The following is a 13,380-nucleotide window of genomic DNA, read 5'->3' on the forward strand; positions in this document are numbered from 1 at the left end:
GGATTCCTAAGCAGGTCTGAAAAAAACTAGTTAAGTGAGGTTCTTTCTGGCAGGTGAAACAGAAATGGCCATGGAAGAACAGAGCCCCATGGCTGAATCGGAGGGGGTGATCTGAAGAGGCCAGTTTGCAGGTTGCCCAACTTTCTCCGACTCCTTTTTTTTAAAAAAAAACAACCCTGTAATTTCTTAATTGGAGTAGAATCAGGGTGACTGGATGGAGCTGAGCGTTTACTGGCTGGATGCCCTTCCTGACGCCCAGGTGGAGTTCGCAGCAGATTTTTTCTCTGCGCCCTAAGAGAAATATTCGCCACTACCTAGGATTGAATTCTCAGGCTCCTTCTACTGATACATCATAATGTTTGCATATAAGGGTTTGTTCTCTTATCCCCTGAAAGGCACTACTTTCCACTAGATTGTTTGATCCAGCTTCACGGATCCCATGGCAGACATGACACATTTGACCTATTATATAATTATCTGCACACAGCAAATTTGCTTCAGGAACATCGTAAGATGGCAGGGGCAGACACCTAACACAGCAAATTGCATATTTTGTTATTAACATATATATATTTGGCAGCGCAGAATATTTTTGTTCAGGGTTAGTTTTTATCTAGTTATTTTTTTCCCATCTGCAGATTTGGGAATTTTCCCAGGAAGGTGAAAATGCTTCTAGTTTCTCAATAGCTCTGTTTTGGCTACATAGCCACCAAAATTCTGTCTTCAATTTGCTATCAACAGCATAATGAAGGCTATTTCACTTTAGGAGAAGTACATTTTGTTTACTAGTAGAAGATCCACAACTAGCCTGCTGATAACAGTACTGAGGGTTTTCCCCCCCTTCTGTTTAATTGTGTCTGATTGTCGGAGACTGCTTGGACAAGTTCCTGCAGTTTTCTTGGCAAGGTTTTTCAGAAGTGGTTTGCCATTGCCTCCTACTAAGGCTGAGATTGAATGACTGGCCCAAGGTCATCCTGCTGGCTTTTTGCCTAAAGTAAGATTAGAACTCCCAGTCTCCCAGTTTCAGGCTTGTTGCCTTAACCAATACACCAAACTGGATCTAAGATGTTTTTTATTGGCTCTGAGACATTTTTATTGGCACAGAATTGTTCATTTTTTGTTGAGTGGGAATCAGAGTTTTCATTTATTCAGTCGAATTAGCTTAAAGGGAATTTGAACAACTTGGTTTATTATACACAAGAATAGGACAACAGTAAAATGCCAAAGAATTCTCAAATTCCAAAATAGCTAAACTCAGGCACAGTTATTAGGACTCTTTTTAATAAAAGAAAATGAAAGAATAACAATAATATAACCAATTATATTATCAACATACAAAAGTAGTAGAGTGCTTGATTCCTTTGTTTAAAAGATAGAAAAAGGTGGTGTGATGGGACATGCCTATGATCCAGTTGTCTCTCAAACACTGCCCAAAGAAGTTGTGTTTTCCTGATACTGAGCCAAACTGTAAGATATTTCTCGCTAACCTTATAGGCTATTTATTACAGATCAGGTGAAACAATAAACCTGAAGCCGTTTTAGAAAGTGTTATCTACTTCCTCAAAACTAGAATAAGAACAGCTTTATCAAATATATTTGGATGTTCATTTTTCACCAACATCATCTTCACTGCAATTTGACTTGTTGCCAAAAGGTTGCTGTGAAAATTTCATCATGATATCATTTTACCGTTTCTTCTTTGTTTCTTTTTTGAGCTTCTTGTTCACTGAGATAGCAGCAATTTTGGGTTTCTTGACTACTTCAGCACTTTTCGTTTCAAAGCATTCAGTATCCTGTTAAGTTCATTAAGGGAAACAGAACATTAATGATTTTGTGGATCTTTTTAATTATTTGCTGGTACATGAGAATGCTGGATAAACGTGCTCATGAATCATTTATAAAATCAAAGGCTTTCTAAGTACTACATGTTTTATACTTATATCTTTTACACAGAAAATTTAATTAAAAAGTTTATTCAGGCTGACCCTAGGTATTTTTACTTAGAAGAAACTTTTATCTGAATGTCAATTTTTTTAAACAAAACTCTACAGACTTAACACTGGACATTACCACCTGTATTTTGAGGTGAGGAGTGCTGATCAGCACAGATTTGTAGCCAAGGTGGGCAAAAAAAGATGAAAAAAACGTGGAAGAGTTAAAATCTAACAACTAACAATTAGCTGATTATACAGAAAATAGCAATACTACGCTAAAGCCATTGATCCTGAATCGGGAAAGGGAGAAGGAAGTGCTTCAAAGAATGTAAGTCAAACGACATCAAAGAGAATGAAAAGTAGCGACGTTGAGAACAAAGTGAAAGGGAAAAAAGGACTAATAGATGATAGTATAAATTGCTTTACCCAAATAAGACTGAGCTTTGGGTTCTACCGTCCCCAAATCTAGATGCTGTCTATCTTCTAGTTTTGGATAGGATTAAACCTGCCAGACAAACTTGTATGCATTGGGAATCCTCTTGGATTTTCCACTCCTACCTGAAAAGCAGGTAGCAGTCATGACCAAAGTTTTTGAACAAATCCATCTTGTACACCAATTGTGCCCATTTCTGGATCAGGAAGCCCTATTCATGGACAGTCATGCCTTAGTCACTTCCTGACTGGACTGTTCAATTCATGCTATATGAGGCTCTCCTTAAATACCATCAAGAAGCTACCATATTTCAAGAAGCCCTGAAAAAAGACTGGGTTTTATATTATTTTTGCTCCAAAAGACCCATTAGGGCTTATTTTCAGGTGATGTCTTATTTTTTTATGTACAACAATCTACATTTATTCAAATAAATAATGTCAATAATATTTATATTTAATTATATGTTATTTTTTAATTAAATATGTCTTTCTTGTTGACGATCTTAACTGGGGCTTATTTTGGGGGTAGGGCTTATATTACTGAGCACCCTGAAAAATCACGCTTGGGATTATTTTCCAATTAGATCTTATTTGGGGGAAATACGACATAACTAGTCCAAAATGCAATGGGTATATATAATTATGAATGCACCAGGGTACCCTATCATTACTACACAACTGCATTGGATATCTACAACTTCCAGGTGAATTTTGCTGTGCTGGTTATCACCCATAAAGCCCTTCATGACACAGGCTTTGTTACCTGTGGGGCCACCTATCTCTGATGGTTTCTGGCTGACCTATGGGATCTGACAGGGTGGGCATGCTTTGGATCACTTCTATGAAACACTGCCACCTAGTGGGACCAGAGAAGCATGCCTTCTCTGTCATAACACCTACCCTTTGGAACAGCATTATCATCTGAGATTTGGATAATCTCGATCATGTTGACTTTCTGTAAGTCCTTTAAAAATCTTTAGACTATAATCTAGTAATTCATGATGTGTTATTTGTTTTGTGTTAACAAAGATTAGAATGTGTCTGAAATTAGAAGAACACCGAATGTAGACTATCCCATTTGAGACTTGATATTTTTAGGTTTTATCCATGCAAACTTTAAGACTTCAGTATCACCCTTCGGTTTTAAATATTCCCTCCACCCACTCTCTAGCCTACTTTGGTACATAGGGCCTGATAAGTTTACAAAACTGGTGGGAAATCTTTGGAAAGATATGGAGAAAACAGTTTTCTTCTGTTGGAATCAAAGAATCAGAAGGGGGGGAGGGGGAGAGAGATATCATACATATTCATGATATGTTAGAGGAAGCTCAATTCACAGATTGCTTTCCCTTATTAAACAAGTTTTGATATAAATATTTTTGGATTCTAAAGATGTCCACAATTAATGAATGCCATAGAAAACCGGCACAGGGATCTGTGCTGATTTTAAGCCTCTTAGAAAGCAATGCAGATTTAGCTCTGCTGGAAAGGGGAGAAGAACAACCAGTATCTTCATAATCAATGAACTTGGCTGAAATCTCTCTTAAGTTACAGGGCTATGGCAATTTGCATATGTGTCCTTCCAAGAAATGATAAGAGGACTTGCATGCCAAAGTGTATGATTCACCCACAGGAAACTTCAATCCTTTGGACAAACAGAAGCATTTATCATTCAGAGACTTAAAGGGCATAGTTTAAATATTCCTGAATGAAGAAGAGAAAACATGGAAAGAGATAAAATTACTATGGTAAGTAAAGAATGATCATGCTTCCTTTTAAAAATCAGAATGAATTGGAAATAGTGCATAGCAAAGAATAATTGTCTGCCTGCAGGAGATTCCCAAGATAACATAAAAGCCCAATCAGGTACAATGAGAATTCTGTTTGCCTGACTCTTTCTGCAGTCCATTGATTCTTACAATCTCAAGGAATTCAATTTTGAGTATTTTTAAAATTACAATTTAACATTTAATGTGATGTCAACCCCAACAGAGAATGATCATATTTTTTGAGATATTAGATGGTAGTTTTCCAATGTCCTTCACAGGATCAAATTACTCCTATCTAATATAACCTTAATATCATTTCATTCTTAAAATTTATACTACAAGAAAACAACTTTAGGCTGTCCTACTCTCTGCCCATTACATTTTTTAATATGCAGACATGAAATTGGCTAAATGATGAACTGTATCCAGTAGTTCTGCCAGGTGCCTTCCTAACTCAACAATATACAGTTAACCAAGTTTCAAGCACCTCAAAATTAAATAATTTAAGTGGGTGTACATCTATGTATGCTGTGTTGGGTTTTATGGGGGGAAATAAACAAGGTTTATTTCTTTAAAAGGAAGGAAAGATCCATACATTTATAAAATATAAATCTTCATGGTAACTCTATACTAGTTAACTACAGGGCTAATTCCTATGTGAAAAAAATGTAGCTTATAGAATAAGTTCCTGCTATTTTTAAAGTATTATACCTACATTTTATTCTGGCATTTGCTTTTCACTGAGGAAACTTGATGTGTTTATTATTTGCTGGAAAGTTGACTGAGTTTACATTCAAACAATACAACTGTTCTCTTTGGTACTAAATAATTCATAATCGCAAAGTCCTCAGCTAGTTGGCACAATACTCAGCATTTGGGGCTAAATTAAAACAATTTATATTTGCTGAAGACAAGTGCAAAGGAAGAAAAAACAGTCCTGCAAAAAACATGGATACCTGGAATAAATTTGACAGCAGCAGGGAGGGAGTCTATTTTTTTTAATCACCAGTTACAAACACACAAGGTTAGTTTTATTCAAAATTTGAATTCTGAAAATCCTGCTTTAATTTTGAAGAGGAGGCCCAGAGATTGGTTAGGTAGTCACATTTTGGAACCAAATAAAAGTGACAATTATAGACTAGTGATGCTGTCAGTGGTGTATTGGGAAATGAACTATAATCTTAACCAGAAGCTTGAACTAATACAATATTATTGTGCTAATTGTACCTGGAGACCACTGGTGGCCTCTGAGGATACTAGAGGTAGTCTCTTATGCGGATGTCAAAATACACATTTTTAAAATTGGGCAAAAATCTTTAAATATGGCCAAGGTTTTATAGGATTTCAGCATTCATGCTGAAAGTCTTGCAAAATTTCAGATGGGATCACTAAAATTGTGTGATATTTGATGAGCACTCAAGATATTGGTCAATTAAATAATTTTCTTCAAATTAACTTTCATTTTATTTTGGGGACCAACAGAAGCCATCTGAGAGAATTCATATGTACTTGCAAGTGCTACTATTTTGCCAACCCATGGAACTAGGTTGTATTCCTCTGATGCCTTCAATGATGATGTATTAAGCTGCAAAAGTAAAATGCGGGCAAAAAAGAACAAAGGGAAAAAGAGGTAAAATAAAAAATAAAACACAGTGGATAAACAGGGAATTATAAGCATTAAGAATTGTTAAAATGTTCAATATTTCACTGATTAGGCTAAGTAACTGAATATTTATTTATTTATTTATTTATTTATTAGTTTTTATAAACCGCCCTTCTCCCGAGGGACTCGGGGCGGTGTACAGAGGAAGGAAGGTATACAGATGAACAATAAAAAGTAATAAAAACAATAGTGAAAACAAACTGGGACCCCAATTAACGCTATCATGCCAGGCCGGACTGCTGGAACAGGAAAGTTTTTAAGTCGCGACGGAAGGTACGGAGGTCGGGGGCCATCCGGATTTCGGTTGGTAAACTGTTCCAGAGGGCCGGCGCACCCACTGAGAATGCCCTCCCCCTGGGGGCCACCAGCCGACATTCCTTGAGCGGTGGCACCCTGAGGAGGCCCTCTCTGTGGGAGCGCACAGGACGGTGGGGTGCTGACATCGGCAGAAGGTGCTCCCGTAGGTAGTCCGGACCCATGCCATGTAGGGCTTTGTATGTCATTGTTAGCACCTTGAACTTCACTCGGAAGGCAACCGGAAGCCAGTGCAGCGCACGGAGGAGAGGTGTGATATGGGAGTATCGGGAGGCTCCCAAGAGTGTCCGTGCCGCTGCACTTTGCACCAGCTGAAGCTTCCGAGTGGATCTCAAGGGCAGCCCCATGTAGAGAACGTTACAATAGTCTAGGCGAGAGGTCACAAGGGCATGGGTGACTGTACGTAAGGAATCCAGGTCTAGATAAGGCCGTAGTTGGCGAACTAGTCGAACCCGGGAGAAGGCCCCCTTGGTCACAGCTCCTATGTGGTCTTCTAGGGAGAGCTGCGAGTCTAGGAGGACACCCAGGTTGCGGGCCCTATCAACAGGGGGTAGTAACATGTCCCCGATGTTAAGCAATGGGACATTCTGAATATCCTGGTTTGCCGGAACGTACAGCCATTCAGTCTTGTCCGGGTTCAGTTGAAGCCTGTTCCTCCCCATCCATTCCCGGACCGCTTTCAGGCAGCGGGACATCACGTCTAGGGCATCACTGATATTGTTTGGAGTTGAGATAAAAAGCTGGGTGTCATCAGCATACTGATGGAACCCTACTCCAAAACTGCGAATGATCTCACCCAGCGGTTTCATGTAGATGTTGAACAGGAGAGGCGAGAGGACCGACCCCTGAGGGACTCCGCAAGCGAGAGGCCTCGGGGTCGACCTCTGTCCCCCTGTCAGCACCGACTGCGAGCGACCCTGGAGAAAGGAGGAGAACCAACGCAGAACCGTGCCTCCCACTCCCAGTCCCCTGAGGCGTCGCAGCAAGATACCATGGTCGATGGTATCGAAAGCCGCCGAGAGGTCTAATAAGACTAGGACAGAGGAATAACCCCTGTCCCGGGCTCTCCAGAGATCATTCATCAGAGCGACCAATGCCGTCTCCGTGCTGTAGCCCGGCCTGAAACCCGATTGGTACAGGTCTAGATAAACCGCTTCATCCAGGATCTGAGGAAGTTGGTGCGCCACCACGCTCTCAACAACCTTCGCAAGGAAGCGAAGATTGGAGACTGGACGAAAGTTATTTAAAGAGGATGGGTCCAAGGTGGGCTTCTTGAGGAGAGGTCTCACCACCGCCTCCTTCAAGGCGGTGGGGAAGTGACCCTCACTCAGAGAAGCAGAGATGACCGCTAGGAACCATCCACGTGTCCCCTCTCGAGCTGCATAGGCCAGCCAGGAAGGGCACGGGTCCAGTAAGCATGTGGAGGAGCTCAACCTTCTCATAATCCTGTCCACTTCCTTAGGAGTTACAGGATCAAATTCATCCCAGATGACGTCGACAAGACTGTCCATGTCTTGTTCTTCCATCTCAGCCCAGTTGGAGTCCAGGCCAGTTCGAATCCGAGCAATTTTATCCAGCAGATATTGACCGAATTCCTCGGCTCGACCCTGCAAGGGTTCCTCCCTCACCTCTTGGTTTAATAGGGAGCGAGTCACCCTGAACAAGGCAGCCGGGCGATTATCTGCGGACACGATGAGGGTGGAAAAATAGTTGGATTTTGCCACCCTTATCGCAGCGAGATAAGACCTGGTGAGGATTCTTAGTCGCAATCGGTCGGATTCGGATCGGCTGGATCTCCAACGGCTCTCTAGGCCCCGTCTCCGACGCTTCATCTCCCGGAGCTCCTCGGTGAACCATGGGGCTCGCTGGGATCTGCGCCGGGTCAGAGGCCGCAAGGGTACAACTCGGTCCAGAGCCTCCGTGGCTGCCTTTTCCCAGGCTTCCACTAAGGCATCCACCGAGCTGTGAGCAGGGAGTGCATGCGTGTCCCTAAGCGCTGCCTGGAACTTATCAGGGTCCATTAGGCGCCTAGGGCGGTACCATCTGACTGGCACCGTGCACCCACGGTGGGGGGTGGCAAGGGGGAAGTCTAGCCGCAGGAGGTGGTGATCGGTCCATGACAGGGGCGTAACAGTTGTGGTGCCCCCACCAATATCATCACGCCACCGTCCAGACAAGAACACCAAGTCTGGGGTGTGGCCTCTCTCATGAGTCGGTCCAGAAATTATTTGCGACAGGTCCATGGCCGCCATGGAAGCCATGAACTCCCGAGCCAGTTTGGACGATCCTCCCAGGGACGGTAGATTAAAGTCGCCCAAGACCATGAGTCTTGGGAATTCAACCACCAACCCTGAGAGGGCATCGAGTAGCTCGGGCAGGGCCGCCGCTGCACGATTAGGTGGTAGGTACGCCAGCAGCAGGCCCAACTGCGCCCCTGGGCCGTATCTCAGTAGGAGAGACTCACACCCGACCATCTGAGGGACGGTGGTCTCTCGCGGGCTAAGGGATTCCCTGATGATAACTGCCACTCCCCCACCCCTCCCATGAGCCCGAGGCTGGTGCAGCACCTGGAAACCTGGCGGGCAGAGGTCAACCAGAAGAAATCAGATATAATATATCAATATAAAAATTACAAATTGTTAAAATCCAAATAATATATCAATAACAAGTCAACACATCATAAATCATAAAATTCCTACACAACCTATTAAAAAGTTTAATAATTACTCCTCCCAAATTTTCAATGTAGTACCAGCCTGTTTACAGTCTTATCATTCTAAAATGATTTTCGAATTGGATTAAATTCTGTATCCGATTTACTGTCAAAATTATTTTAGACATCAAGATGTATTAATGTCTAATGTACCCAGAAAATATAAAATTCTTAATACTTTTGAGATAAAAATAATTCAACAATGATCTTAATTTGTAAGATTCTATTACATTTCTTTCCTTTTATTATTTCTTTTCTTATATTTTAGAAATTCCATCTTATTTGTAAAACTTTAAATGAGTGTGTAACTTCCTCAGCCTGGTGCTTTTTCCAGTTGTATTGGAAATCCTTACATTGGATGGCCAGTACATTGACTAGGAATTATGGGTGTTGAGAGAACACTGGCTATTGTGGAAGGTTGCTGAGATTTTCATTTGTTACAATCCTACCATTTCATATTCTGAGGTTCTATCAATATAGAAAATATAATAGAAAAATAAAAAAATTGACAAGAGCAACTCCCATTCATGATATGCAACTACTTTTTGTACAAGAAGTAGGTAAGAAAACATAACAATAACCACAGACTTGCCTAACACTCATGTGTCCACAAGTTGTTACAACGCGGATTTTTGCCAAGCTAAAAATAAAATGCCACTGTGTTTTCCCCCAATCTGGAATCCCTTGCTATATAACTTCCTGGCAATGAGATGAAGTTTCCAATTAAGAACCATCTTCTCAGTTTGCCAGATATCCATATCTAGCCTGCTATCTCTTTCCTTATATTAATTTTTTCCAACAATTGTCACTGAATTCGATTAAATCTCTTTATTTTGCTCCCCTCTTCTTTTCCCATTAAAAAGAACACAAGACAGATGTGGAGAAGAACAAAAGAAATCAGAGTGTGGATGAGGCCTTATAAGAGTATTGGAGGAAATAAAAGTATCTGCCTTCAGAAGTGTAAAAATGGCAATATGTTTGGTGGAGTAAAAATGGAAATAGATGATGACTGATGAAATGAGAAAAAAGAAGAGACAGAATGGGGGGGGGGAAAGGAAGCAAAAAGAAATGAAAATGCTGGCTTGGGCTACACTGAGTTTCAGTATAAGCTATAGCCCGTATTGGCATTAGTTATATCCAATTGTGCCATGTGCTTTCTCTTGAAGATAATATAAAAAAGTGTGGTCACCTTCAGCTAAAAAAAGTTCCACATTTCTAAGGAAACCGCTGCAATTGTCAGGATGCCATGGGCTTCCTATCACGCACAGAGAGTCCCTAATAGATAAAAAACTGCTCAACTGATGTCTCTTTGTCCTCTAAAGAATGAAAGAAAAAACAGCATATTTGAGAGGAAAAAAATCAGGTAATGATCTGATTGTTGCCAAACTGGCAGTTAGTAAAAATGCCCAGCTGTAGTAGCATGATCATAGACAAGAAATGTTTACCATTTTATATGTCTTTGGAACAGGGAGGATTATCGCCAGAACACAAATGAGCTGGAAAATGGCACCAAAGAAAAGCCCATAGTGTAAGATGTTCTCCATAAAGGTGGGCTCTGGGATTTCAGGGGGTGAAAAATCCAACTCAGCAGCCATAGTAAAGTCTTTCAGTACACTTCCAACAAAATTGGACTGCCTTGTTTCTGCAAAGAAAAGAAGTTCCGTTAAAAACAGTAACTGTGAGAGGGACCTTGGAGTCCTAGTGGGCAATCACTTGACTAGGAGCCAGCAGTGTGTAGCAGCAGCCAAAAAAGCTAATACAATCCTGGGTTGTATAAACAGAGGTATAGAATCAAGCACACACAAAGTATTAGTACCGCTTTATAAAACCCTAGTAAGACCACATCTGGAATACTGCAGCCAATTTTGGTCACCATATCACAAAAATGATTTTGAGAGTCTGAAAAAAATTCAGAGAATTGCAACTAAGATGATCAAAGGCTTGGAGACTAAAACATACGAAGACCGGCTGCAGGACGTGGGTTTGGCTAGTATATAAAAAAAGAAGAAATAAGGGAAACATGATAGCAGTATTGCAATATTTGAGGGGCTGCCACAAAGGAGAGGGGGGTCACATTATTCACCAAAGCACCAGAGGGCAGGACAAGAAACAATGGTTGCAAACTGATCAAAGAGAGAAGCAACCTGGAATTAAGGAGAAACTTCCTAACAGTGAGGACAATAAACCAGTGGAACAGCTTGCCTTCAGAATTCGTGGGCGCTCCATCACAGGAGGTTTTTAAGAAAAGCCTAGACAGTCACTTGTCTGAGATGGTATAGGTTCTCCTGCTTGAGCAGGGGGCTGGACTAGAAGACCTCCAAGGTCCCTTCCAGCTCTGTTCTATTTTAAATATGCATTTTTTTTTCATAAAGCCATAATCCTCATTCAGGAACTCTGTAAGGCACAAAATGCTGAGGCAAATGATCAGAATGATGTTGGTTGTTTGAGTGTGATATTGAGTCTCCACTAACTGGGTACCTTGCAGATGTGATGGACTCCCAAGTCTTAGAAATCTCAGCTAGCATGCATTTTATAATTTAGTTCCACGGAAGTCCAACAAACATGTGGAACAAGTTAGGTTGGCAAAAGCTATTCTATTCCTCCTTGGCTACCAGTGGTCCATTTCTGGGAGTGATCAAAAATACCAGGTATAGCCTTCAAATTCCACAGTGGCTCAGGACCAGGATACTTACAGGTTATTACTCCTGCAACCCTAATACAGATTTGCCCTTATACTAGCTTTAGAATTCCCCTTGCTACATTTCCCACCCTTTGGGAGGTTTAATTAGTGGGAACAGTAAATTGGCTCTTCCTCTTATATTACATATGTCCTAAGACATTCGTTTTATTTTTTTTACCAAGCTAAATGTTTTGCCATTGCAATGAGTTTTTGATCTGATCACTGCCTGAATAAACTGACTGTTAGAATTCTAGTGATGCCTGTTTTAACTGTCGATTTTTAATTCTATATTGTATTTAAATTCCTGTTTAGATGGGTTCAATTTGGTAAATTGTAAAATGGCCTGCATTTTGTCAATGCAACTCCTATTACCAAAATACAAACTCTGAGGCAACCATTTCAATGCATATATTAAAAAATATGGTGGGATGATCATCTGTGTCTATTTTTATACAAAAAGTAAGCTTCCCTGGAATACCTGCTTAAAAGCAGATTGGGAATTTTAATCCAAACATTTAAGAGGGTGAATAAAAATCTGATGATGTTATAAGGCAGAATTTGCAAGTACAACACAACACTAATACATCACAGAAGTACAAGAAATAACTGAACAGCATCAAATAGGAATTTGGTAGTAGTAGTAGCAGCAGCAACAAAAACTTCATTTAACATTTAATCTCACTAATGCTGATTCTTATAACATTTTCCTGTTTTGGAGACTGGACAGCATCTTTCTAGGCTCAGCACTCACCAAAGGCACTAGAACTTTTGGTTTTGTAGTTTTGCCATCCAAGTATTATACATTAAAAAACCCTCAAGAATTATTTTTAAAAATAAATAATTAAAACTCCATCAATGGAAGCAATTAAAGCAATCTTAAAATAGGAAGAGCAGAGCCAACTGTATATGACCAAAAATTAAGTTTCAAAAGTCATCTGCCCAAATGCCAAGCTCATTTTTTCAAATAAAAATCTCTTAGTGACATTTATTTATGAAGGGATTTTCTCCTCTCTTACTTTTAATCCCCTCATTGCTAGAGGTTACTTAAAAAATATGTCTAACTAATAAAAAAACATCAGTTGAGTTTTTCCTCCTGGGAAAGTATTAGACTAATTGCCAGTTATTAAACAGACGAAATTCAGGATTTCATTAAGGCGGTTACGCGAGAAAAAGAAGAAAAACGTTAGAAATGCGAGAAGCTCGTGAATGAAGGCTGGCTGGACTAGAGCTAGAATAAAAAAGCTCAGGACGAAAATCCATCATTTTTTCTCCCTCTCAAACGAGGGGCTACAGTCTCTCCCCCCCCCTCCACCTCCCAAGATCTTCAGGAATCTCATTAACCTCACCCAGAGCCCCTCTTACCTCCAACTCAAATCCAACCTCGTTCCCGGAAGCGCTTCCGATTCCCCAGGAAGTACTTCCTCCCTTAGCAACGGCCGGTAGCAACGTGTTGCCCAAATAGCGCCGCCCCTTATTCAATCGTTTTGTCGCTCGCTGCGAAGTTTTGCCAGACTTATTTCTCAGACCCGATGGATTCGGAGCATCGTCAACCAGGGGAAGCGGATTAAGGGGAAGAACTGACCCAAATATTATGAAACGGGGTCCTTGTGGCTCCTACACCAGGGGTAGGCAACTTTGGCTCTTTTATGACTCATGGACTTCAACTCCCAGAATTCCTGAGTCAGCTATGCTGACTCAGGAATTCTGGGAGTTGAAGTCCATGAGTCATAAAAGAGCCGAGGTTGCCTACCCCTGTCCTACACCGAGGGATGGGCGAAACAGCTGAAGCTGTGGTATTGCCCGCCCTAGGGATTCCGTTCCTGTTTCCTTGTTTGACCTTAAGACATTGTTTTGGGTTGAAGCAGGGAAATCAG

At 41.0% G+C, this 13,380-nt stretch overlaps 1 protein-coding gene across 1 annotated transcript; it reads right to left on the reverse strand.

Annotated features, from left to right (window-relative positions):
• Positions 1–1,259: 1,259 nt before the first annotated feature.
• On the reverse strand, positions 1,260–12,910 carry MANBAL (mannosidase beta like). The gene is made up of 3 exons (XM_081326050.1): positions 12,869–12,910; positions 10,272–10,468; positions 1,260–1,793 (listed from the first exon to the last, which is right to left on the reverse strand). The coding sequence occupies exons 2-3, from the start codon at positions 10,419–10,421 to the stop codon at positions 1,686–1,688; spliced, it is 258 nt and encodes an 85-aa protein (XP_081182176.1). The 5' UTR covers positions 10,422–10,468; positions 12,869–12,910; the 3' UTR covers positions 1,260–1,685.
• Positions 12,911–13,380: the final 470 nt, after the last annotated feature.

The sequence above is a fragment of the Vipera berus genome, assembly GCF_964194415.1.
Source record: "Vipera berus genome assembly, chromosome: 3".
NCBI lineage: Eukaryota > Metazoa > Chordata > Lepidosauria > Squamata > Viperidae > Vipera > Vipera berus.